The sequence below is a fragment of the Pleurodeles waltl genome, chromosome 1_1 (assembly GCF_031143425.1).
Source record: "Pleurodeles waltl isolate 20211129_DDA chromosome 1_1, aPleWal1.hap1.20221129, whole genome shotgun sequence".
Classification (NCBI taxonomy): domain Eukaryota; kingdom Metazoa; phylum Chordata; class Amphibia; order Caudata; family Salamandridae; genus Pleurodeles; species Pleurodeles waltl.
This window is the reverse complement of record NC_090436.1, coordinates 828,408,000-828,435,627: the sequence shown is the minus strand read 5'-3', so window position 1 is coordinate 828,435,627 and position 27,628 is coordinate 828,408,000. Positions and strand designations below refer to the sequence as shown.

General features: G+C 46.0%; 1 protein-coding gene across 1 annotated transcript in view; it reads right to left on the bottom strand.

Annotated features, from left to right (window-relative positions):
* Positions 1-27,628, bottom strand: part of SMC5 (structural maintenance of chromosomes 5) — a 647,363-nt gene that overhangs the window by 207,225 nt on the left and 412,510 nt on the right. Inside the window, exon 18 of the mRNA XM_069228845.1 lies at positions 18,614-18,739. Within this exon, the coding sequence (XP_069084946.1) occupies positions 18,614-18,739 (126 nt within the window). The remainder of the gene's footprint in view (positions 1-18,613; positions 18,740-27,628) is intronic.

The following is a 27,628-nucleotide window of genomic DNA, read 5'->3' as shown; positions in this document are numbered from 1 at the left end:
GCACTAACTGCAACGATGACCGGCTGCGTGGATCTGCTCTCCTGTATCACAGGTGATTGTTTGGAATGGTTCCCTTGGTCCTCTCTACCAGCTGTCCAACTTGGGAGACGGTAAGCACTTGCCTTTCCTTGCAGGACAGAACCCCTTGTGCACTACAACTCTTGCAGCTACCAAAGCTTGTTTGCTCCTGCTCCAAGGGATCTTCAGGCTCCATGTAGCCCCGGCACCAAGCACAGTCTCCCCTCTGCTGTTCCAGCGATGTGGGACTCCTCTACAGATGTGCTGACTGGGCCTCGCTACAGCAGTAGCTCTGGTGGAGTGAGCACCCATCGAGAAATGGTCCGCTTCTGCGCCACCTTCCCCTTCTTTGCACCCACATATCCCACAAAGAGTTGATCGTCCGCCCGGAAGTCTTTGGTACGATCAAGGCAGAACGTCAACACTCTTTTGGGGTCCAGACGGTGGAGTCTCTCCTCTTCATGTGAGGGATGTGGGGGTGCATAAAAGGTAGGAGAGGTGATGGACTGTCCGACATGGAAAGGTGTCACTACTTTAGGTAGGAAAGAAGCCCTTGTGCGAAGTACCACTTTGTCAGGATGTATTGCGAGGAGAGGTGGCTTAGAAGAAAGAGCCTGGAGCTCACTTACTCTGTGGGCAGAGGTAATGGCAACTAAAAAGACAGTCTTGATTAAGAGCTGTAAAGGGCATTTGTGAAGCTGCTCAAATGGGGCACACATAAAATATGTTAATACCCGGTTTAGATCCCACTGGGGCATGATGAATGGGATAGGAGGAAAGAGACGTGTGATGCCTTTAAGAAACCTCCCAACAATAGGAGATTTAAATAAAGAAGGCTAACCTGGTAACCTCAAGAAAGCACAGACAGCAGAAAGATATCCCTTAAGAGTGTCTGGGGTGGAGCCCTGCTGGGCAAGGGAAAGAATAAAGAGGACTTGAGAAAGAGGAGCAGATTTGTCGATGCATCATGCCACACATTTCTTCCTAACACAGACGTATACGGTTTTGGTTTAGGGACACCTGGCTGCCAAGATAACGTTACAGACTTTAGGTGGCAGGTCAAAAGACGTCAACAGTCGCTGCTCAATCTCCACACAAGAAGGCGGAGGGCAGACGGGTTCCGATAGAGGACCCTCCGCTGCTGCTGCGACAGAAGATCCTCCCGAAGAGGTAGTCTGATCGGAGGAGCTATGGCTATGCTCAACAGCTCAGGATAGCAGACTCTTCGTGCCCAATCCGGAGCCACGAGTATAACGTGGACCTGGTCTTGCCTGATCTTCTTCATAACTCTGGGCAGAAGTGGTATGGGCAGAAAGACGTACAGGTGGCCTCAAGATGAAAAGCGTCGCCGAGCGAGTGCCGCCTTGGAAACTCCAACGTGCAAAACAGCTGACATTGCGCGTTCTCTACGGAGGCAAACTAGTCTAATTAAGGTTCTACCCACTGAAGGAAAAGACCTTGCGCCACCTCCGGATGGAGACGCCATTCGTGATCGACCACGCATCGTGGGCTGAGTTAGTCTGATCTGGCGTTCAAGGAGCCCGCCAGGTGTTGCACCACCAGGGAAATGCCCTGATCTTCCAGCCAAGCCCAGAGGCAAAGAGCCTCTTGACAAAGGGTCCACGACCCCACTCTGCCTTGTCTGTTGCAGTACCACATGGCGGTGGTGTTCTCTGTGAACACCTGCACTGCTTTCCCTTTGAGAGAGGGAAGGAATGCTTTTAATGCTAGTCGAATCGCTCAGAGCTCCAGATGATTGATATGGAGCCCGGTTTCTGCCGGAGACTGGAGGCCTCTGATCTCTGCCGCTCCCATGTGGCCTCCCCATCGCAGGCGTGACACATCTGTCACGACTAAGATCTGGCTGGGGAAAGGAGGAGGATCTGTCTTTGACCCAATTCTGATTCGGTAACCACCAATGCATGTCTCTCGCAGTTCCTTCCGAGATCTAGACCTTGTCGGAGAGATTCTTTTGATGCTGTGCCCACTGGAACTTCAGGTCCCACTGCAGAGCCCGCATATGCCATCTGGCCTTTTGAACTAGCAGGATGCTGGAGGCCATGAGGCCCAGCAGCCTCAGAGTCATTCTCACTGAAATCCAGGAGAGAGGGCCAAGCATCGGTATCATAGCCCGAATATCCTGGACGCGCTTTTAGGGAGGATATGCTCAAAACTGCACTGTATCCAGAACAGCTCCAATAAAAGGGAGCGTCTGAGAAGGAGTCAGGTGTGACTTCGGCACGTTGATAGTGAACCCCAGAGAATGTAAAAGGTCTGCTGTAGTCTGGAGGTGGGAGACAACTGTCTGGGGCAAGTTTGCTTTCAACAGCCAATTGTCGGGGTAGGGGAAGACTGGGACCCCTAACCTGCGCAGATGAGCTGCCACCACTACCATCACTTTTGTGAAAACCCGAGGGGCACAGGTAAGGCCAAAAGGAATCACGGTAAACTGAAAGTGCTCGTGACCTACCACGAATCATAGGTAATGTCTGTGGGCCGGCAAGACGGAAAAGTGGAAGTATGCGTCCTGCAAGTCCACACTACCATCCAGTCTCTGGGATCCAGGGCAGATAGGACCTGAGCCAATGTCAACATTTTGAACTTCTTCTTGAGGAAGAGGTTGAGGGACCAAAGATCTAATATAGGACGAAGACCTTTGTCCTTTTTTCGGCACCAGAAAGTAGCAGGAATAGCAACCACGACCTACTTCTGGCAACGGAACCCTCTCTGTAGCTCCTTTGGCCAAAAGGGCTTGGACTTCCTCGCAAAGAAGCACCACATGATCTTCCGATATGCGATTGAATGAAGGTGGCATGGCTGGAGGAGGTGTCTCAAAGGGGAGGGAGTAGCCCCTTCAGACAATCTGGAGAACCCACCTGTCTGTGGTAATGGCTTGCCATTGGGGCAGGTGATGGTGAATCCAGCCGCCAACTGGTTCCTTGTGTACCCGCAGACTAGGAAGGTTTGGAGGCTGAAGCAGGGGCTGGGGTGGACTGGGAGACCCGCTGGCTCCCTGATCCCCTGGGGCGTGGGATCCCGCGGCCACCCAGGGGCTGTACGGCATGCGCAGGTTGATAGCCAGGGGGGAAAGGACGTGGTTGGGTGCCCCTTCTGTAGCCACGAAAGGGGTGAAAGGTGGATTTGCTGGGGTCTAGGAGCAGGCGCGAGGCCAAGGGACCAGGCAGTGGCTCAGGAATCCTTGAAGCGCTCAAGCGCTGAGGTCCGCCTTGTCTCCAAAGAGACGTGTGCCATCAAAGGGCATGTCCATCAAGGATTGCTGGACATTCCCTGAGAAGCCAGATGTTCTCAGCCAGGTGTGGCGTCTCAATGCCACCGTCGATGCAATTGATCTGCCCAAAGAGTTGGTCGTATCCAGTCCAGAACGAATCATAAACTTCGCTGCGTCCCTCCCATCTGCTACGGCTTGGCCTCATCCGGAACTCTAGGCAGCACTTGCATGACCGTATCCCAGAGTATGGGAATAGCGTGCCAAAAGGCATGCGGTGTTCACGGACCGTAGAGCTAGACTGTTGGAAGAAAACAACTTCTTCCCCAAGTTGTCCAGTCTTTTTGATTCCCTATCTGGGGGTGCGGCAGGGAATGCGCCAGAAGAGGAAGCCTGGAAGACAAGGCTCTCAGGTTTGGGGTGTTGGGTGAGGAATTTTGGGGCTGTCGATGCAGGCCGATGGCGGTGGACAATCGTCCTATTCACAGGAGCCCCTGTGTTGGGTCTGAACGAAGTACCCAAAAGGACGTCCGTCAGTTCTTCATTAAAGGGAAGAAGGGTTCTGATGTGGAAGACCTCGGCTGAAGCACGTTGGTTAGGATATTAGGCCTAACGTCCACAAAAGGTAGCTGGAGGTCCAAGACCTCAGCTGCCCTTCTCACCACCATGGAGTATGAGGCACCCTCCTCCGTAGCCGCAGTAGGAGGAGAGCACATACCAGTGTCAGGGTAGGTGTCTAGACCACTGGCATCACCCAAATCCTGCACCCAGTCCATTTGGGGGTCAAGCTGATATTCTAAAGGGTCCAGCATCCCCTCCAAACTCTCTCGTATCCATACCCATAAGCATAAGGTCCTAGACCAACTCTGGGCCCACGAGAGCCCATAGAAAATGGAATCGGCATTGAGCGACGTCGTTCGGCTCCAGGTTGTCGGGTATGGGAATGGGATCAATGTCGATTGTGGGCCCAACCGATGTCTGAAGCGTTGACGTCTTACCCGATGCCGGGGAAGGTTGCTGTGGCACGACTGGTGTCGGACGGATCCGCGATTGGATTCAGAGGAGACCTCCAGAGCCGGCGACTTCAAACCCGAGGGGGGCCCCACCAACTCACCTGTGCCCGAAGGCACCGAAGGTGGGTCGGTCTGCCCAAAAATGAGGCGCATTGCCTCATAAAACACTTTGAGCTGGGCAGGGGTGGCTCCGGCTCCCGGGAAGTCAGGGAGGCGTGGGGCCGACCCAGATGAAAGCTCCGAAGATTGAGGCCTAATGCGTTGATGCTCTTCCTGTGCCGCATCATCCGAGGAACGGGGTGAAGTCGAAGAACGCTTGTCCTTCTTCAACTTCTTTTTCTTAGGACCCAAATATCCCAATGACTTCAAGGACGAAGAGTGGTGGTGACTTCGCAGCCGGTCTCGATACCTACCTCTCGAACGAGACAGCCGCTGAGTCGAGTGTCGGGCCGCCATGAATTTTAGGGCCCGCTCCCCTCAAAGTTTTCGGGTTCATGGCCCGACGCTCTCAGCACGACTTCAGGTCGTGATAGAGCCCAGGTACTAAAGACACACGAGGTGCTGATCCATCACAGACATCATTCGGTGGCAGGAGCTGCAGGGCTTAAAATCGGTCTTGCGCATCCACAACCTCGTCAAAAAAAATTCTACGAAAGTGTTGTCCTAGTCAACAAGTGACTGAGGTAGCTCTCTCCGGATCTGCATGTAGGCTGGCGTGGAAAGAAAAGAACTGACGTCAGCGTGCCAGTGTGGCGCCTATGTACAACCGCAACATCACCACGGCGAACACAATGCCAACGACCGATTCCACGTGATGGTGCGCAGAGGTACTGCTCGAAGAAAAATCTCCGGATCCAGACTGACACCTGGGGAAATTCAAAGGTAAGGAATGTGCAACTAGACATCGCTATCCGACAGAGATACTTACCTCTCCTGGTCGCTGGGAGTCACTCTGGTACTTACCTCATGGGGCTCCTAGTTCCTCCAGCTCCCCCACAAAGACTGCATCCTTGGGTGGGGGACTGTATCTCGCATTCCACATTCTATGTATAGGGTTTGGCCCTCCCCTAGGGCCCTTACTATTGTCTAATATTTTGCAGTGCTTGATGTTTTTATGCTTCTTACTGATTGCTATTGTGTATATAATTAGTGCGTATATTTACCCCCAGTTGGGACTGCTTATAAGTATTCTAGTATTTGTGTTACTATACTAAAGTACCTTTATTTTTGTAACACTGTGTGGTTATTTCATGTGTGTCACTAGTCACTTTCCACAGGAAAGTCCTCTACTAGTTGTTAGAAACAGACTGTACTTAGTGATCATGATTACTAGTCTATTAGTTTGGTAAGTCTAGCACAGCCTTTTCTCCAAACTTTCAGGGAGCCTATTTGTTACGGTAGTCAGGTCAACCCACACCACTCTTAGCAAGATGTCTTCAGTCAAAAACACAACTCAGGTCCCAGACTCTCAATACGAGAGCTGTACTTTCTCAAGAATTGGAGGAGATCTGTGCTTCCAGGAAGCTGAAGACAGGGAGAAATCCCAATACAATTATACTTCTGGGGTTACCGCTCCAGGCTGACCAAGACAACACAGGTAGCCAGGAGGAGGATGAAGTAGAGGCTGACCCTCCAATCTTAGACTGGGTAGATTTAGAGTACAATGGGGAAGGGTAGGAGGAATCTGGGGTACACCACAGCCCTATTAGGAGCATTGCAGGTAGTGAAAAGGGGGTTACTCAAGTAGGCCCATTTTTACTCTTAGAGGGTTGGTTCAGAGTCCCCAGAAGGAGGGATAGGTCCTCCTCTGTCAACATCCCTGTCTTGTCAATATCTGAAGGGATCCACTTCTCCAACTCAGGGGAAGACTCCCTAGATAGGGAACTTAGGAAACCAAGATTGGAGGAGGCCAGGCCGAGACTGCAGCAGTTAGCCCTAGATAGGGAGGCTTTAGCATTGGAGAGGGAGAGTGTGGCCAGCTCCACATGGTGACAGCAATATTAACTTTAAGGACACCAGGAACTCCTATGACTATGAACCGGAGTAAGATAGCCTCACCTTACAAGGTGGGAGATAACATTCACAAATGCTTCACTGACTTGGAAAGGGCCTGTAAAGTACAAAGGGTCCCTCAAAGATGAGTCCTCCCAGGATTGGATAGATTTTGTGGACTGCTCTGTCAAAGCTCTGGAAGGCTGGTTGCATGGGAGCATAGTAAGTGACTCCCAGGGCTTATATAATCTGATTCTGAGATAGCACATTCTTAATAACTGCATTTCTGATCAGCTGCATCCATACCTAGTGGACTCTGATCTGACCTCTCCCCAAGAATTGGGAAAGAAGGCAGACAAATGGTGCTGCACCGAAGTGGGTAGGGGAACTCACACAGGAGGTGACTACACAAATAGGGAAGCAGGTAAGCATCTGGACAAGGGTGGGGACAAGCCGAAAGAAAACGAGTCTTCATAAGCCCCCCAAAACTCTTCAGGGGATGGGTCTAATTCCTCTTCCTTTAAGAAACCTTGGTGCTACATTTGTAAGCAAAAAAGCTTTACGGCTGGTGACAGCACCTGTCCTAAGAAAGGCACCAAGCCCCATATCAATACTACTACCACTTCTACCTCTAGTGCCCTTAGCAGTAGCAAAAACAGTGGTAGTAATAGTAGTCAGTCCAAAAGTGTAGCTGGGATCACCCTGCGGACAGTAGTTAGCTCTGGGCTAGTCAGGGAGACTACTGAAGCTGTGTTGGTCTCTGATGGAGGCATTGACCTTGCCACCCCAGCTGCCTGTCCCCTTAATTTGGGTAAGTACAGTCAGCATCCCTTAATAAATGGTGTTGAAGCTGAGGCCTACAGGGACACAGGTGCTAGTATCACTATGGTGACTGAAAAACTGGTGACACCTGAACACCACATACGTGGTCACCCATACCAAGTGACTGATGCTCACAATAACACTGTGTGCCACCCCATGGCAGTTAGTGACTTCAGCTTGGGGGGTGGGGGGGGGGTATACTGGCCCTAAAAAGATTGTAGTATCGCCTGATCTACCTCTAGAGTTTCTGCTATGTAATGACTTTGAGACTCCAGCTTGGGATGAAGTGGAATTGGAGGCCCATGTTGCAATACTGGGCATCCCTGGGCATATCTTTGCCCTGACCAGAGCACAGGCCAAAAAGAAAGGGGAACAGGAAGCCCTGGAGCCTGGACGAATGGCCCAGGCAGTCCCTAAAAAGAAAGGCAGGCAGGGTACAAGGGTACCCCCTGCTCAGGCTTCCAGTGAGGATTCTACTCCTGTGGAAGAGGAATCCACTCCATAGGGTACACTGGGATAACAGCCTCCTTTATTCAGAAGCAACAGACCCTGAACCTAGTGCCACCAGGAGACTGGTCGTCCCTCTGAAATTTAGGCAGTTCCTGTTAACCCTAGCACATGACATACCCCTTGCACGCAACTTGGGGCAAAGCAAGACTTGGGACAGACCTGTCCCTCACTTTCACTGGCCCCACATGTCAGAAGACATCAAGGAGTTTTGTTGCTCCTGTGTCACCTGTCAAGCCAATGGCAAGACAGGTGGCACCCACAAGGCCCCCCTTAATTCTACTACCAGCTGTAGGGGTACACTTTGAGAGGGTTGGGGTGGATATTGTTGCCCCCCTGGACCTTCCAACAAACTCTGGAAACAGATTCATACTGGTGGTGGTGGACCATGCCACCAGATATCCAGAGGCCATTCCTCTTAGGACCACTAAAGGCCCTGCTGTGGATAAGGCCCTCCAGGGAACTGTTTCCAGGGTGAGTTTCCCTAAAGAGGTGGTATCAAACAGAAGTGCAAACTTCATGTCTGCTTACCTTAAAGCTTTGCAGAAGGAGTGTTGTGTCACTTACAGATTCACCACTCATTACCATCATCAAACAAATGGGTTAGTTGAAAGATTCAACAAAACCCTGAAAGACAGAATAATGGGACTCTCTGAGAAACTCAGAAGGAGGTGGGATGTCCTGTTACCTTGCCTCCTCTTTGCTTACAGGGAGGTTCCTCGAAAGGGAGTGGGCTAAGGCCCCTTTTAACTTTTGTTTGGACACCCTGTCAGGGGTCCTCTTGCCCTTGTGAAGGAAGGCTGGGAGCAGAATCTCAAGCCTCCAAAACAGGACAATGTGGACTATGCTTAAGGCCTAAGATCCGAATACATGAAGAGGACATCTAAAAATCTTCAGGCTAGCCAAGAACTGCAGAAGCAGTGGCATGACCAGAAGGCTAGGCTGTGCTGACTGTTTATCAGCCAGGACATAAGGTGTGGGTTTTGGAGCCTGTGGCTCCCAGGGTACTCCAAAACAAGTGGAGTGGCCCACACACTATTGTGGAGAGGAAGGGTGAGGTCCTGAGGTCCCCTACCTGGTTGACCTAGGCACTCCTAGAAACCTTTTTATGATAGGGATGACATGATTTTGCTCATTGCAGAGCATTTCAAGGCCGGTTTCTCTTGGATACACTTTAAATCTGGGATAGAGCGCAGGACTCCAGTATGCCTTCCCGCTTCTACCTTTCCTGCCCAAAGTTCTAAAGAAGATCAGGAACAACTATGCACAAGTAATACTAGTGGCTCCGGACTGGGCCAGAAAAGTGTGGTACCCAGAACCTCTAGCCTTGAGAACCTGTCCTCGAAGTTGGCTGTTTTTTCTGGAAGACTTCCTGTCTGAACAGTAGGGCAGAGTTCTGCATCTGAGCCTTCACAACTGACATATCCATGCTTGGAGACTGACTGAGCAATGACAGTTGACCAGTCTTGATTTCCCCCAAAGCACTACTAGTAATTTTTAGTTAGGCATCGCTCGACTATCTATTGCAACTCTCTGAGAGAAGTTAGTTGTTTGGTCTTCTTTCTAACATGTCCAGTCCTTACAAGTCCAGTTGTCTAATGTTTTACTTTTCTTTTTTTTACGATTGCCTGATGAGCTATTTCTGTTTAAATCACTTGTTGAGATGCATGTTTTGCAAGGGCTGACATTTGTTTCCACCAGAACCCCATTGTGATGCTCCAGTGGGAAATCTCTCACACTTCTGATGTGTACCCCATTCGAGCACATGCATAATTGCTTTCTTAGGTTGCACACTGAAGACCGTGTTCGTCATTGCGACCACATCACGTGAGTGAGCTGCAAGCCCTTTCTGTCTTGCCACCACAGACCACTTTTTTCCCAGGCAAGCTAATGCAAAGGACTAAGGCAGCTTTCCATCTGAAGGTTGCAATGCCTTTTTACATTGGGTAGTTCATTGCCTTTCAGCGTTCTTTGCTCTACCTCATCCATCCAAGGAGGAAGAGACTACATTGTCTAAATCCGTACAGAGCTCTGAGCTTTTATATCAAACGCACCAAAGACCACTGAGCAGACAATCAGCACTCCATCAGAGCCAAAGCTGCTACCATCGCATTAGTGTGTGGAGTGCCTGTCCTGGGCATTCACCAAGCTGCAACATGGGTATTCCATGACTGGGTATTATGTCATTTGTAAAAGGTGTACCTTGGGAAGCAGAGTGAACAGAAGTTATTCTGTCAGGACAAGATCACACCACAGAAGGAGGTAACCCAGGGTAGAAGGCACTACACAGCAGTACATCATTTTGCTCAAAGCTAAGCCCAATGATAGTGCTCATAAAAAGAAATACCCACAGGAGGACTTTGGATTGCATGAAGCAGATTAAATCAGACACTAGATATGAAAAAGATGAAAATGATCCAGAGACATAAAACAGGAGCATCAGGGCACAGTGCACTACCAAGCTCGGACAAGGACATTCTGATATTGCAGACAGGTTCTGAATGAAGCAATATATCAAGGGTCTTTACAGGAGCAGCAGATAGGCAAAGAATGAAATAATCAATGCTTTCAATAACACCAAACTAGCCATGATTCCAAGAGCAAAAGTGCAAGGCTTAAGATGAGGGTGACCATTACTTCAGAATCACAGGCCTACAAGCTAAAGTATCTTACAAATGAAAATGAGAATAGTTCTCCAATTAAGAAAAATCTCCAAACCATAAGGTCTTTAATAACACTGACTTTAGACAAGAAGATTTTGACTACAGGCAAGTAACAAAATGGCTACTTCCCAACAGGAGTAGTTTTGCAGCTTGAAGAATTTTCTGGATTCTGCTATCTATTGTTTGGGTCCAGAAACTTTGTGTTAATCCTCTTTTCTCTCCCCCCTTTTTCTCTTCTATGGGCATTGTCTGTAGCAATATGGTGTTATGTTGCTCATCCTGTGACATCAGACATGCGCCCAGACGTGTCCTTTGGAAGCCTCTGTGAGTGGTCATCATCTTGAGATTCTTTTTCCACTTATGGCAACTCCTTCTGCCTTTGCTGGCCTCTCTTCTATCTTTAGTATTGTATCATCTTTTTCTCTTCACCTCACCTCATCTACTTGGGAGGTGCATGGTTGCAAGTGAATCCAAAAACGTCTTCAAAGTGCAAAACTACTCCTACTGATGCTGTGCATTGATTCCGTCATGGTATTCTGGATCACTCCTGACGGTGGTGCTAAAATTAGGTTGAGTTTGCGAACAGATGTGTCAGTACTCTCTGTCCCATTTGCGCTTCCTTGTATATTTGGATGTCAACACAATAGTGTTTTGTGAAGGTATGGATTCATGGCCATGTGGCTGCTATACATTTGTGGTTTATGGGCATGTTCCTAGGAATGCCAAGGTGGACCCCTTGTTGTGGAGTGTGATCTCAGTTTTCCTTCCTGGTGATTTCCTACCTTCTGAGCAGTGGCTACTCCTCGGTTCACGAAGGGGGTGATGTGGTCTTGGTCTTATGATTGATATCCCGCAAATTTCTCTTGGTGCTAGCAGAAGCCAGTCAACACTGGACTGCTGGTCACCCAGTATCGTGATCACAGGTCAATCCCTCCCAGGTCTATAACTTGTCCTCTGGAGATCCCAGCTGCACTCTAATGACATAGACCAGGGGGAAATCTGGCTTTGTCATTACTTTAAACATCAAAGTCTAGCTTGCAATTTAAACTGCTCTTCCAGCCTACAAATGGCAGGCTGGAGAGGGGGTGAGGGAGAGAATCTAGTTTTACCATTTACTAGGGACACACAGGTAAGTAAGCTTAGTCAATTTGACATACCTGTTTAAGGGTAAGGGCACAAGCACTGAAGCCTGGTTAGCAGGCGTCAGCGCACTTGCAGGTTCGAAACACCAGCAAGCATCAGTCCAAAAACGTTAGGATGACCAAGGTGCATTTCCTTACACTTTGGGTGATGGAAGAACCTTGTTAGCTGGATAGGTTGGTTTACATGTATTTGTGATATTATCTTTGGGAGGAAATGTGGGTTGGGTTGGGTCTCAGTTACCCTAGCCTTCTGTAGTGTAGGTATGGTTCTTTGGTGGTTAGTGCCTGTCGCTCGTTTACCTTGCATAGTAATGTGATTTCATTAGGAAGGTGGTCTTCCAAATTAGGAAGCCGCATCTCTGCCTTAGGAAGTGGCTTGAACTGTGCTTTCATACGTTGTGTTAGTAACAAGTTGAGGTTCCATATCGGAGTCTGTGGCGGTCTGGGTGGAGTTATTGTATTTGCTCCTTCTGGAATCTCTTAACTGGTTATGTAAAGAAATTCCTTCCTATCGCCGCCAAGTGTACCTTTAGTGAGGTGAATTTCAGTTTGTTATGCAGCAAGTGGGTAAGATACCTGATCACTCTTGTGCCCTCTGTGCAGCTGAGGAGCCGACCCACAGCGCATATCTATGCCATTTGGCAGTGTAGAATTTTCTCGTGCTCAGCCTTTTTGCTTCCTTTAAAACATCCACTGACTGTTTTGACCATTTTGTGAGATTCCAGTGACCAAACTCTTTGTTGTTAAGAGCCAGGCAGCTGGAATCAGGCTGCCTACTTCTACATGGAAGACCTTGCCTACTTGCATGGAGAGGAGGTTGTGGTTTCTTGCTAATTTCCTAACATTTCCGTATTTCTTTGCACCAACTCCACCAGTTCTGAGAACCATGTTTGTCTTGTCCGCTGTGAAACAATTAGGATCTTTGTCATCTGGGACTATTTGCACTCGCTCATCACCAACAGTATGAAGGGTACTAGGGAAAAGCATATGCAAATTTCCCTGATCAGTCTGCCAACAGGAAATTCACATGAGGAGGTGGTGTGCGTGCCTGGATGCGAAGTTTCACATTTTGTTTTTTTAGGGTTGTGAATAGGTTGATCTCTGGTCTGACCCACTGCCGGAAGATCTCTTGGAGCACTTTGATCATTAGTTCCCCTTCCTGAGATACGGATGTTTGTCTCCTTAGTCTGTCTCTCCATTTCCCACACTCGGCAGGTGTATTATTATCAGGTCGATTCTTCTCTAAATGGCTCATCTCCAAATCTCTTGGGGTAGTTTTGACAGGACATGTGTTCTTGTCCCTGCTTGCTTGTTCAGTCATAACATCGTGATTGTGTTGTCCATCTGGATTTGCACTGTCTAACCAACCACCTGTGTTTGAAAGGCTTTTAGGGCCAGGAAAACTGCCTTTAGTTCCAGGACATTGATTTGTTGGATCGTCTCTTCCACTCTCCATATTCCTCTGATTTTTAGCGATCCATGTGTGCTCCCAAGCCTGTGTGGGACGCACCTGTGGTGATGGTCGGGGTTGGCTGTATGTAGGTCCTGCCCACAGTGATGATTTCCTCACTCCAGTCTCTTGCTTCCTGCTTGGCTATTTGTATTACCTCCCTCAGCACTATTAAAACTCTCAACCACCCCATTGGATTCTGGGTGGTAAAGAGCACATTTCTTATGATAGTTCCCTCTCTACAAAAATAATTTTTCCACTTCCTGAGAAACTAGTTGTACAACACTGTCTGTTAGTATTTAACCTGGAATGCCCTCTCTGGCAAACGCCCCCTTCATGAATCTCATCGCATTCCTTGTCTCCACTTCCCGAGTAATCCATATCCACTGTCATCTAAAAAGCAAATCAATTAACACCAATAGATAATACTGCTGTCTGGAGCTACATGTTTCCACAGCCTTTCTGGTTGCCTCCGCACTACCATTGGTTATGTCCTCCTCTTGTACCCCTTATCACTGTACTTACAATCTAGACAATCCCTGATTGTCCTCTTCACCTACGTAATACTGGCCAACAAAAACTCAGACTGGACTGCTCTTTGGTCTTGCTGATTCCCAAATGAACTTGATGTGCCAGGTCCACTAGATTTCCTCTTACACTCACCATAGCAATCAAGTTCATGCCCCTTCACAGCAACCCATGATGTAATGACAATTCATTCCTTACCTACAAAAACTTTAGATAAGTAATGCTGATCACACTTTTACATGCACTTCAAACTCATTCAGGCCTTCTGCTTCTACATTGTCTAAGTGTGGAAGGTGTTTTAACACCTTTTGACCTTTAGGACCCAAACAGTGCTGGAGCAAAGGTCCTCCTTTCTTCACTCAGGGATGTTCCACAAACTCTAGCATAACGCATTAACCATTTTTCCCATTTTGGCCATTTCAACCCTGGTTCCCCAGGTGACATTTTAAAAAACACAGTGGAGGTGCAATGTTCTTCATCCTGTGTTAGAAGTCGATTTACACCTTCCAAAGCAGCTCACCAGTATTTAGACTCTAAAAGACATACGCCCACCTGTAGCACCACAGTGTTACACCAGTGTGGAAAGCTTTGAAGCAACTTTAACAGTAGTGCATTTACCCTCCTTGCTTACTCTCATTGTTGTAATGGTTCAGGTGCGAGTCAGGGTAACAAAAGTCTGACAGCTGGGTGATCAGAATCCCTCTAAAAGAGCTTGTCCAATAGCGTGAAGGCAGACAATAGGCCCCCTCCCCACCAATCAGGACGCAGCTCACACCGCTGCTAGGAACACGATTACAGCTTTGTAAAAGTAGGGGCACAGCAAGCAATTAGCCTCTGGCAGCAGAATCAGTACAAAAGCAAACACTGCTAAGCAAGCGATGGCACATCCTCCCCTCAGAACTCAATCAAAGCCAACAGTCCACTCCCACTGATTGCACAGAATGTTGCTGGGCAGGAACAGTTTACCAGCAGGTGCCACAAAGCCAGTGAAGTTGCCGCTTCACCTCCAACTTGACCAAGCCTCAGTGCGCTCTTACCAAGAATGCAGAAGGCGCAGCTGGACTTGGCTGGTTTCTCTGTCCCTCGGAGCTCGATCAGAGCTGCAGAGGCACTCTCACGCATGGCGCATAGAGTGGAAGACACTGATGCTATGAGGCCAAATCTCTTACCTGTAAACAAGCATGCTCCCCCAGCCACAGGCTCAATGAGCACGCTCTGGCTAATGCACACTTCCACATGATAATTCAACACTACCTCTTGCTGCACTGCTGCTAATCGAGCTACCCATTAGCCCAAGCCACACTGGTTTAGATAAATAAAAATGTTTGTATGTTGACCAGTTGCCAATCGTCTTCTGCGTTGCCCCAATAACAGCTCCGGTCCTCCTCAGAAAATTCTGTTGTTGGTCTTAAAATTGTTTCCCACCAACCAGGGTGTTGAGGCATTAAGTGATGCAATTTGATGCCCAGATCTTCGTCACTATATAAAAGCTAATTCTTCTATTAGAATGAATGGATTAACTATAAGATCTTCAAAACCCCTCATCCACCTACCAGTACTGGATGTCTGTTTCCTCATCATTCAACAAGCCGAGGTTACTTAACAACGGGCTTCCCTTCCTCTGAGCCTGCATGGTTGTCTGTCTGCCTCTCTCTCTTCCATAAGGTCTTTGGTCTAAATTTGGTGCATGCTTCACAACTGCTTGTGTCGTGGTCTTCTGGTAGGCAGAGGTTACAGACCTTGTGACTCTCTTTTTGGGCAAACTTTTCATGGCACCTGGGGCAGAATTTAAAAGGAGTGCTCTCCATTTCATTTGGTGTATTTTCCACCCCTTCTGTGCATTCTCTGACTGTGTAGTTGATGAGTTACATGGTACCGCTAGCTCATTATATGATCCATGGCACCTTTCAGTGTTCATCTATTTTCCAACCTTTTTCCTCTATTTTTCTTTCCTTCCTTCGACGACCCAACTTATTATCCTCAGTGATTCCTTCAGCGCTTGTGGAGCTCCAAGTATTGCATACAGACCCAATAGTGGAAAAAAATATCTCAAGAATGCGACCACGCACAGAGGCTGCCAGGGCACATATCTGACATCACAGCAGAAGTGACAACACCAAATGGCTACAGACAATGCCCAGAGAAAAAAAAAAAAAAAGGCAGTGAGAAAAAAAAAAAAGAGCTAACAAGAAGTTTCTAGACCCAACCACTAGACAGCAGAATAATGCACAACATATAAATCCAGAAAATGATTCATGCTGCAAAACCTTTTCTTCTGAAGGATATTTCTACCTGTAGATTCCTCAGTTTTTGAATAAATACCACAGCAGTACTTCCACCCAGATGGCAGTTCTGAGAAAGTGGTCAGACAAGGAAATCCTGCAACACCAGGATGAGCAAAATGGCCATCTATTCTCACCTCCAAGCATAAGTGCCTTTTAAATGTATGAAGGAAAGCCAACATCACTGCACACCAAACCTCTGACTCTGGGACCAGCGTCAGCAAGTGCAGAAGTTATCAACTTTGCTCTGACAAAATGAGTATGGATCCCCTCCAGTGGTTCCTTCTTAGCATGGGCAAAGCACATTTTAATGCAGAGAAAAATTTGTCGTGGTAAGGTTCCCTTCTGAACAGTCCAGCACTTTTAATTGCCCACATATCCAATTACCATCTGTTCGTCGGACCTTATCTGCCTCGTTCGGTCAATGTAACAACTGACTGCTCTACCATGATCAGGCTAATGTAGCCTATTCTCCCTTTTGGTGGGAAAGGGTAGAAAGAAGAAGGCTGGCAGAGTAATGGATTGGCCCAGAAGGGAGTGGGGAGAGGGAGAATCACAAGAAGCAGGAAAGCTGCCTTAAAATCTTTAACACTAGTTTTTCTGGGTAAAACAGGTGAAAGGTGCAGAGAGACACACAGCGCTTGCATCTCACTGATGTATTGTGCTGAACCAATGTTCACAAGAAAAATAGTTTTAAGGTGAACAAATGCAACTGACATTTGTTGTTCACAAAAGGACCCCATCCAAAAAAGTCAAGACTAAATTCAGATTACAATTCTGCATAACACAAGAGTGTAGGGGAAAACATATTTACGGCCCTTCAAAAATAAGAGAACAATCAGGGAATTGAACAAAGGTTGGTTTGGGAGGAAGATAAATTTGAGAGGGCTGCGATGTAGTCTTTTACAGTGCCTACCGTAGAATCTTACTAAGCTAACAAGATGGCAAAATGCAATATATCAGCTAGATGGTGCCTTTAGCAGGTCTACATTTTGATCTGCTCAGCATGCCACAAAACATTTCCACCTTCCTGAGTAGACAGTTTTTGTGGTGAGCTGACATCCTCAATCTCCATGCATGAACCTGGATGCTAAGGAGGTGGGGGCGAAGAACCTGTTCCTTTGACTATGAGAGGAGATATACTCTGAGAGTCACCCTTCGAGGCCAGCCCAGGGTGATCAGAACCATTTGAGCCTGGTCTTAGTCCAGCTTCCCTCACTAACCACCCAAGGAACAAAGGGCAATGGGCAGTAACATATAGATGAAAATGTTTCAACTGAAGTGCATCCCCCACTGAACTCTAGGCAATGTGCCCTAAATGGAGAGGATGAATTGAACAAACTATGGGAAGAGACACCACTCACGATTGGCAAGATTACACCAACTCAGACCTTCGGCCATGCTCTCCAGCAAGCCTGCCAAATGGTTGTGAACCAGCCAAATTCAATATATTTTAGCCTAAGTCATGTTTGTCTGTCAAGATTTAGAAAGACTGACTGCAAAGAGAGGACACATCAGATGAACTGCCCACAGCTCGAGTAGGCTAATGTGGCTGGGCTCATCACTACTGTGACCACTGCTGGTTGCCTTACGTCATTCTTTTCGATCAACAGCCAGAGCAAGTCTTTCACAGTATCTGTGGCAATTCTGCTGGTATTCAATAGATTGTCCTGGTTGACCCACTGAAGGAGGCACCACTGGAGAGCTCTCATGCGCATGATCAACGGAATGCAGGAGGTTGGCAATAGTAGACGCATTAGGACTGAAACACAAGCTCCCTTCAGAAACATCAAAACCATATCTCAAAGGTTCTGCACCCTGAGGGGAGGAAAGACATGTCAAAGAGAGCTTGTATCTAATATTATCCCAATAAACAGGAGGCACTGAGAGGACTCAGGTTGGAATTGAGACAGGTTGATGGAAAAAGCTCACATTGAAAATTAGGAATGCTGTGGAATTCAGGTGGGCTGACACCAGTTGAAACAAACTAGCCTTCAGCAGCCAGTTATTCATTGAGCTATGCAAAAATGGGATACTCAACCTTTGTAGTTGTGCCGCAACCACCTTCTTCACCTTCGTGAAGACCCAGGGTGCTGATGTCAGTCAACCGGTAGCACCACGGTCTGGTACTGCGTGGTTCCAACCACAAATCGTAGGTACCTCCTCTGTGACAGAAGGAACAGTATGTGGAAATACACATCTGCAAGTCGAGGGTCATAATCTGGTGTTTCTCTTTACTTGTTAGAACTGAAAAAGGGACAGCATCCTAAACATTTCCTTGAGAAATTAAACGTTCAAGTTCCTGAGTTCCAGGATCAAGAGTAGACCACTGTCCTACTTGGGAATCAGGAAGTACTAAGAGCTGCATCCCTGCCAAAGTTTCTGCTCTGGGAACAACCCCACTCCTCTCTTCTGCAGCCAGGCCGACACATTCTACTGTAAGGTTCAAAAGTAATCTTCTGACTGAAAAGAACTGAGGCAGGAAGAGGGAGGGGGGGGAGGATCTGGCAAGGTGCATGTTGGAAGGGAGTACACCCTTTTTTATTATCTGATCTCCAGATCTGCCAGATGCGCAAACTAATAAAAATTATAATAAGAAGGGACCAGTCCCATCAGGATTACCAGTGCATTTGCAATTTAGCCCTATGTGATCTACTTAAGAAAAATAGTTCCTGAGAGAAACCACAGTTAAATATCGAAGATCTCTTGAATGCCAACTGTGTAAAAGAAAAAAGACTATTTAAAAAAAAGAGGTAATTCAATCGTTAGTTCTGAAAGAGATGTTCAAAATAATTAATGTAATCAAGTTTTATAGTTATCTCTAGGAAATGGGAACTTGAAAATATTTATCTATATGAACAATACCAAATATTTTGTCTTTAAAAGCCAAATTTCAACATTTTTTAAATTTACATGGGTTTAAAATCCCAATTATTACATGGTGAATGCTTTTCAGATCTGTACACTCACGGTCTGGTACTCTTGAGGAACTTGTTGATCAGGACCAAGGTTACACGTCTGTCTTGCTTTTCTCATTAAACCCTTGCATCTTTCCAACAGGGTTCGTTTCCTTTCATCAAAATCAACAAACTTGCTCTATTCAAAATGAAAAACAAGAACAAGTCTTAATTTATTCTCTATAAATTTGCGCATGGGCACCAGTGATTAAGCTAAAAAAACATCACTCTGGGACCGCACTTCACTGAAAGACTCTTCTATTTCACTAGTTCATTTTTTTAAAAACAGACCATGCAATTTTTGGCATGCAACACAAGCTTTGATGTAGAAGAGTTTATCTTTTCCTGCATCAAGTAAAACAAAATCCATGATCTTTTAGTAAAGGTATGCAAAGCATAAAACTTTGCACAACTTTGTGAAATTTCAAAGTTTCCCATTCAATTTAAAGGTTAATTAAAAAACCTTTGCAACATTGCATAACCTTAAAGTATATCGGACGTTCACAGGTAAGGGACAACAGTTGTAATTTTTGTACCCCTCGGGTTCTTACAGGCAACCTAACTGTGGTTCTGCACACCAATCAACCACCTGAGCCTCTACCGCACTCAATCACCTCCTGTAAATCAGCTCCTGTCCCACACAATGTATAGTGGTCATACAGGTACTACACTACCTGCATGCTTGACATCTACGTATATCTGAGGCAAAGACATTAATTATGACATTTTTTCCAGCGTACATCAGTCTTTCGAGATTCCGAAAAAACAGCTTCATGTAATGAAAGAAAAGCTTTTCACATTCAGGAATCGACTTTACAGAGCATTTCACAAAACTCCGATAGCCTGCATTTCCACCAGAATAACCATTTACTTATTTAGTATGCCTGGCAGCTGTGAAACGTAGTGGGCATTTGGTGCAGCTTTCCTTTTTCACTGCAGCGCCAGAAACTCTACTTTGAACCCTAATCACTTAATTTAAAAAAAATGTATTGGCAAAGTCAGTAGGTTGTGCCTATGTGAACTACTGGCTTTGCTACCGCTTTTTCTCACTGCTGTTCTTCGTTGACACAAAAAGGTGCTATGACGCTAATATGTACATGCTCGTTTAGACTCTGGCAGTCACCATCATTCTGTAGAAGGAAACATGGGTGATGACATGCACGTGCATGTGTGACTGGGCATGAACTCCATTTTAATTACTTTAAAAAAAATACTGTTCTATAATGACGGATACCTTATAGAACATTTGTGTGCCCGCCACCTGCAAAAGGTGAATTTTTTTTTATATTTGAATGCCCGTGAGTGGGGGGGGGGGGGGGGGGGGGGAGGAATGAGCAAAAGGAGTCGGGGGAATGAAGCAACAGGAAGTGGGCAAAGCAACAGATGAGCTTGTGTAGGGAAACGAACACAAAGCTTCCAAAGCTGGAGCGGGCAAAGCAATGGACAGGGGTGAGGGGAGGATGTTTTTTGTAGGGGAAAAAGCATGTGAGAGAGCGAGCAAGAACACTCATGGAGGGGTAAAGAAAAGGGAAAAAAGTAGTTCCCTGGCTGATGGTAAAGACAAGTTACTTTCGGTAATAGCCTTTCTGATGGATATTCGTACAGCAGACTCTTCAAGTGTCAGAATGGATTTAGGGATTTTTTCTCAGCATTGCTCCAGCGTACCAGCGGGTGAAGTAATGCAGCTCTGCATCTACTCTGTCCTACAGCGGAAGTGACATTTGAGCAGCATACATATATTGACCACCTCTAAATTAAAAAAAAAAGACCATTTCACAGAACCAGTAGGAGAGTGGTGAGAAATCAGCAATTAGATAGAGTACCTACCTGAAAGAATGTCACCAGACGTAGGTAACTTGTTCTTCTCATAGACAACCCTAACCACCGATTCACCACTACCAAAGTCAAATCTCTCCAGTGGCTGGTCTGTGGAATGATTCAGACCAAAAAGTCCTGTAGGGCCAAATGGGCTAAGTGTCTCTCCCACCGGACCAGACTATCAAGGCAGTAATGCTTCATGAACGTGACATCCATACTGCAACATTACAGATGTCCAGAAAACGCCCTCCACATGCCCTCAGTGGTAGCAGCTTTTACTCTGTAAGAATGAGACTTCGGACCTTCTGGGGGCTGCCTCTTGGCCAGTGTGTGGCAGTTCAGAGGACTATCCACCTCAATATGGTCTTTTATGGCACTGCCTTCCCCTTCTTTGCTCACAAAGAGCTAATTGTCCATGCAATGGCCCTTGGTAAAATCAATGTAAAAGCCAAGGCTTTTCTGGAGTCCAAGTGAGTCTCTCTTCCTCTTTGGAAGGGAGAGGGAGAGCAAAGAATGTAAGGAGCATGATGGATTGTCTGACAAGAAAAAGAGTCACACTTTTTGGCAGATTTGCCATGCTCGTCCGCAACTCTAATTTGTCCAGAAATATGGTGTGTATGGAAGTTGCACCAGACATAGCTTGTAGCTCACTAATATGATGAGCTTAAGTTATAACAATGAGAAACACAGTTTTAAGTCCCAGAAGATGCATATGGCAGCCAAACATCAGCTGAAATGGGGCACTCATAAGGAAAGCGAGAACCAAATTAAGGTACCATTATGGCATCACAAAAGATTTGGGTGTGAACATGTGAACTAAACTTTTAAGAAAATGCATCACAACAGGTAATTTAAACAAAGGCGGAAGGACCAGTAAAAGCTAAAAGGCCACAAGGGTTGACCATCAACCTTTAACAGTGCCAACTGCAAGCCACTGTTGGGCTGAAGACAAAACAAACAAACCATCTGACAGTCTTGCCTGTAATGGTCCAAATTATACTTACCACACCAAGTCACAAATCCGTCTCAGTGTCCATGGTAAAAATACTTATTAGAACAACATTTTGCAGGCAGGAAGATATTCATTACTTAGTAGGATGATTGAATGCAATTTACTCCAGGCCCTTAATCGCCAAGCATGGAGGTGCAGATTTCATAGGCCTGGGAGCCAGACTCTGTCCTGCTGCTGCATAAGAAGATCCTCATGAAGCGGCACCTCAATCAGAGGACAGGTGTTTATGCCCTAAAAATCCACATAATACACTTTTCTGGTTCTATTCAGAGACCCTAAGATGAATTTGGTCTGGTGGTTCCTGATTTTCTTCAGGATTCCGGGGAGAAGCGAAAGATGCAGGAAGGCATGCTCCACTCTATGGGAAAGTTGTCCTAGACAGAGATCCTTTTCGGGAACTCCAGCATGTAAAGGTGTTGATATTGCATGTCCTCGGCGATGAGATTGTACCAGGATTTCCACCCAGTGCTGTACGACACCTTGTGCCACCTCCAAATGGAACTGCTATTCATGATTCGTTAGGCATCACCAGTAGAGCTCATCAACCTTGAAGCTTTCCTGATGCCAGGTGGTGCATGCTCAAGGAAATGCTGTGATGATTCAGCCAGTTCCAGAGGTGCAGGGTTTCCTTGCACAGAGCCTAGGACCCCACACAATCCTGGTTATTGCACTATCACATGGCATTAGTGTTGTCGGTGAGGACCCGAACCAAACTTCATCTGATGGACAGCAAGAAGGTTTTCATCATCAAGCTAATGGCCCACAACTACAACAGGCTGATGTTGAGATGGTCCTGCGCCAGACATCAGAGACCTCTAATGTCCACCTGTCACAGATGGCCTCCCCAACCCAGCAGTGATGTGACTCTCACCGCCGTCAGCTCCTGGTGGGGCAGAGAGAGGGGTCTGCCACTGGTCCTACTGCTGTTGAGAAGCCACAACTGCAGATCTTCTGCAGTCCCTTCCAAACCTATACAGGGAGTGCAGAATTATTAGGCAAGTTGTATTTTTGAGGATTAATTATATTATTGAACAACAACCATGTTCTCAATGAACCCAAAAAACTCATAAATATCAAAGCTGAATATTTTTGGAAGTAGTTTTTAGTTTGTTTTAGTTTTAGCTATGTTAGGGGGATATCTGTGTGTGCAGGTGACTATTACTGTGCATAATTATTAGGCAACTTAACAAAAAACAAATATATACCCATTTCAATTATTTATTATTACCAGTGAAACCAATATAACATCTCAACATTCACAAATATACATTTCTGACATTCAAAAACAAAACAAAAACAAATCAGTGACCAATATAGCCACCTTTCTTTGCAAGGACACTCAAAAGCCTGCCATCCATGGATTCTGTCAGTGTTTTGATCTGTTCACCATCAACATTGCGTGCAGCAGCAACCACAGCCTCCCAGACACTGTTCAGAGAGGTGTACTGTTTTCCCTCCTTGTAAATCTCACATTTGATGATGGACCACAGGTTCTCAATGGGGTTCAGATCAGGTGAACAAGGAGGCCATGTCATTAGATTTCCTTCTTTTATACCCTTTCTTGCCAGCCACGCTGTGGAGTACTTGGACGCGTGTGATGGAGCATTGTCCTGCATGAAAATCATGTTTTTCTTGAAGGATGCAGACTTCTTCCTGTACCACTGCTTGAAGAAGGTGTCTTCCAGGAACTGGCAGTAGGACTGGGAGTTGAGCTTGACTCCATCCTCAACCCGAAAAGGCCCCACAAGCTCATCTTTGATGATACCAGCCCAAACCAGTACTCCACCTCCACCTTGCTGGCGTCTGAGTCGGACTGGAGCTCTCTGCCCTTTACCAATCCAGCCACGGGCCCATCCATCTGGCCCATCAAGACTCACTCTCATTTCAACAGTCCATAAAACCTTAGAAAAATCAGTCTTGAGATATTTCTTGGCCCAGTCTTGACGTTTCAGCTTGTGTGTCTTGTTCAGTGGTGGTCGTCTTTCAGCCTTTCTTACCTTGGCCATGTCTCTGAGTATTGCACACCTTGTGCTTTTGGGCACTCCAGTGATGTTGCAGCTCTGAAATATGGCCAAACTGGTGGCAAGTGGCATCGTGGCAGCTGCACGCTTGACTTTTCTCAGTTCTTGGGCAGTTATTTTGCGCCTTGGTTTTTCCACACGCTTCTTGCGACCCTGTTGACTATTTTGAATGAAACGCTTGATTGTTAGGATGATCACGCTTCAGAAGCTTTGCAATTTTAAGAGTGCTGCATCCCTCTGCAAGATATCTCTCTATTTTTGACTTTTCTGAGCCTGTCAAGTCCTTCTTTTGACCCATTTTGCCAAAGGAAAGGAAGTTGCCTAATAATTATGCACACCTGATATAGGGTGTTGATGTCATTAGACCACACCCCTTCTCATTACAGAGATGCACATCACCTAATATGCTTAATTGGTAGTAGGCTTTCGAGCCTATACAGCTTGGAGTAAGACAACATGCATGAAGAGGATGATGTGGTCAAAATACTAATTTGCCTAATAATTCTGCACTCCCTGTATAGAATCTAAAAGGTTTCCTTGGTGCTGGGCCCACTGGGACCTCCGATTCCATAGCAGAGCCTGCATATGTAAGCTGGAATGGTTGACGAGTAGGAGGCAGAAGGATAATAGGCTAATAAGCCTCAATGTCACCCTCACTTAGACCCAGGACTGAGGTTGAAACTTTTGGATTATAGCTCAAATTTGCTGGATTTGGTGATCTGGAGGGAAGGCCTGATAAGGCACTGTATTTCAGGATGGCTCAGATGAGAAGGAGCATTTACAAAGCAGTCATGATGTGATTTTGCCACACCAAAGGTGAACCCCAACAATGTCAGTGGGATCACCAGTGTCTGGAGGTGGTCTACAACAGACTGTGGTGACCCATCTTCAACAGCCAGTCATCAAGGAAGTGGATGACTGGTGTGCCTGACCTCTGAAGATGGGCTGCAAGGGGTACTGGGGAGGTTGAAGGCAAGCAGAGCAAACTGAAAATGCTTCTGATGCACCACGAACCACAAGTAACACCTGCGGTCCTGCAGGACTGGAAAATGTAAGTGGGCATCCTGCAGGTCCAACGAGACCATCCACTCTCCTCACCTGACTACTTCCCAGAGGACTGCGTTCACTGATGCTTGTCGTGAGGGTAACTTAGTAGCTTTATGGGCACATTATTTTATCCATAGGCCTAAAGCCTGTGCCCTATAACCTAGTTGCTATTCATTTTCTGAGCAGAAGCTCTCTTCTGTGGTGATGTTTCATTTTCCTTTATGCTGTATAATTTTAGCACAGACATTTTTTTCATTCTTTGTACTCTGACATTCTTGTTCTGTGCTCTGCTCAAGGCTGTGACCAATATGTTGCCGGCACAAAGTGGAACACTGCAATCTCTGCCAAATCACAGAAACATGCACGTTTTATGTTAGGGTAGTTTTCATAGAACATTAGCTGTTTTATTATAAAACATCTCTGTGCCCCCTATATGTTAAAGGGAGAGCTCCAGTCAGAAGTTTCCCACTGTCGCTTCATTGCAGCTGTCTGCTGTGATCTGATGTCTTTCTCTGCCTCCATGAGAGAGGACTCTCAGTAGACTAACAGCCCTCTTTGCTACTACCAAATCCAGATAGGGGAGATGGTGTCTTCCTAGGGATTCTGAAAGGCAGATTAGGGTTAACACTGTGGTGCTCTACTATAGTACTTCAGTGGCATAGGTAGGAATTTCAACACCTAGCATTCTGAGACTATGGTGGGACTTTTCTTATGTTTCACTTTCTTTGCCACTGCATTAGTATTATGTTTTATCACCCTAATCATTGCAATACATGCTATTTAATCTAGAACGCAACTGGTTCCATAAAGTATATTGAACCAATCTTTGTTTCTGTTTGTCTTTGCATGTGTGAGACAAAATTAACTGGGGAAAAAAGGATGAGATCTGTTCCACTACGATTTCCCCCAGAAAAGTCAGAATGTCATGCACACGGCTGCCACAAATGCCAGCCACTTCCAGGTGCTGGTGAGGTAGTGCTAGCTGGCCTAAAGGGTTAGGCTAATAGTTGTCACAAGGTGTGGAATTGGACTACGTTCCCCACAACCTGGTGGTGCTGCCGCCCGAATCCAGCAGTCTCACTGGTACATTAAAAGCCAACATGTCATGGTGCCACCAAAGTTTGGTCAGGTACCTAATTATGGATCTCCCAGAGTATATCTGTCTTACTACGTGCTAAAGGCACCCCAATACTATATAAGGAGATACCCGTGGTATTGAGGATTTCCTTCTCAGCTAGATGCGTAGCAACTATTTTAGGATGAAAGTTGTTCAAGCTTGAACCTTAAAAGGATTAATCCCCAATTGGTGTCCCTACTTCTGAACAGGTAAATTTAGCATGACGAACCTACAAGGGGTGGTAATTGCAGTAAATATGCAACTGCTTCTCACTAATAATTTATTGCCTAATAGCCTTACGGCCCGGGGGTGCAGTTACATTTGTGGTTGAGGCTCATCCAGCATATAGGACAGAAATTTTCTATTCTTGGGTCAATTTTCCAGCAGTTCATGGGAACACAAATACATTTCATCACTATATACAAGCTAATGCACCTGCACAATACAGGGCATATGTATACATAGAGATACCTCTACCTTTTCAAGACGAGCAGTACTGGCTCGATTGCGCCGTACCCCACACAATACTTCATGTTTAGCTAGGTCCTCTCAGAAATGATGGCCCTACCTGGCCTTTATTAGCCACAAATATACTGCATCCAGATGCAGGCACCTCGGCGGTAGCTGAGGTTCGCCGCTTATACACTGAGCTTGTAGCAATATATAGACTATTAGTACAGTTTTTTAATGCAAATAATAAATACTAACCCAACACATGCTGCTCCCGCACAACCGCATGCAGTCACACCAAGTATTAACCCTGTGACGGTGCATTCAATAATGGATAAAGTAGCCACAAAACGTGAAGAAACTATGTTTTGGTTAGCTTAAAAGATAAACGTGCTGGAAGCTGTGTTTTCCCAAATGGGACCTTAAGATAATTCTGTATTTATCTCTATAAGCTTGCCATTCGGGATGGTTCCCACAGTGGATAACTGCAACACTTGGGGCATGGTATTTGCCACGCTCTACGCTCCCACACACGGTAAACCAACACTTGCCAATCTTTCGGAGGTGTTGAAACAAATTCAAGATGAATACGGGGCTGCCAGAGCCCTGGATTTGGGGATGCAATTAATAGGCAATTTTGCTGCAGTGTCCTCAATAATATTAAGTAACCTTAAGGGGAAAGCAGTAGCACCCGTAGTGCACATGCGGATCCGGAATGTTCCTGTACAGGATCAAGAACGTGAGCTGTCAACAATTATTGGTAAAACCTATTCAAGTGTAGGTTGGGATAGTTTGGGAGCCAGACCTAGTAAACCACAACTACAGGGTAAATCCAATAAGGATTTTATCAAGCAAGCACATGCTGGCATAAATAAAAACAAACATTTAAAAAGGACAGGGGAGAATCTCCGCATTGGAAGACCCCTGAGAAACGCTGTAACCTGCGAAATAGGGGTAATATAATAACTCCTGATAGATAACAATATACTGATACATGCCAATCTCGTTCCTTTCAGGACTCATCGGATAAACGAGGTGGGCGATCAGAACAACAGACAGAGTATGTGAAACTTAAAAAAGATTCACAACGCTCATTTGAAGTTTCAATTTAAAAAAGAAGAGAAACTTCTGCAGCAAAAATCCCAATTTAAAAAGAAGGTGTTAGCTATTTCTGCATGAAATGCCATGCAAGATGAGAGCTTTATTGAAGAACAAAAACTAGGTACTGGCTCTGCTAGACAGCACAATAATTAAAAGGAAAGTGGTAATGTAGGAACCAATCAGAAAATCCTTGTACAGTGATAACATTAAATTAGTCACTGATATCAGGATGTATAAATCATCCACAATACATGTGTAATTTCACTGTATACAAGCCAAACCCACTTCTTAAATTACTCGTTCCTGGAGATATTGTACATAGACATAAATAAGTACATACACAACAAAAAAATTACAAAAACCATAACATATAAGAAACAAGGCTTATCTGGAGCCACCCATCATTTGTCATGTGGCTTTACACAATGTTTTATATACCAAGTCCACAGTCAAAGGTAGTCT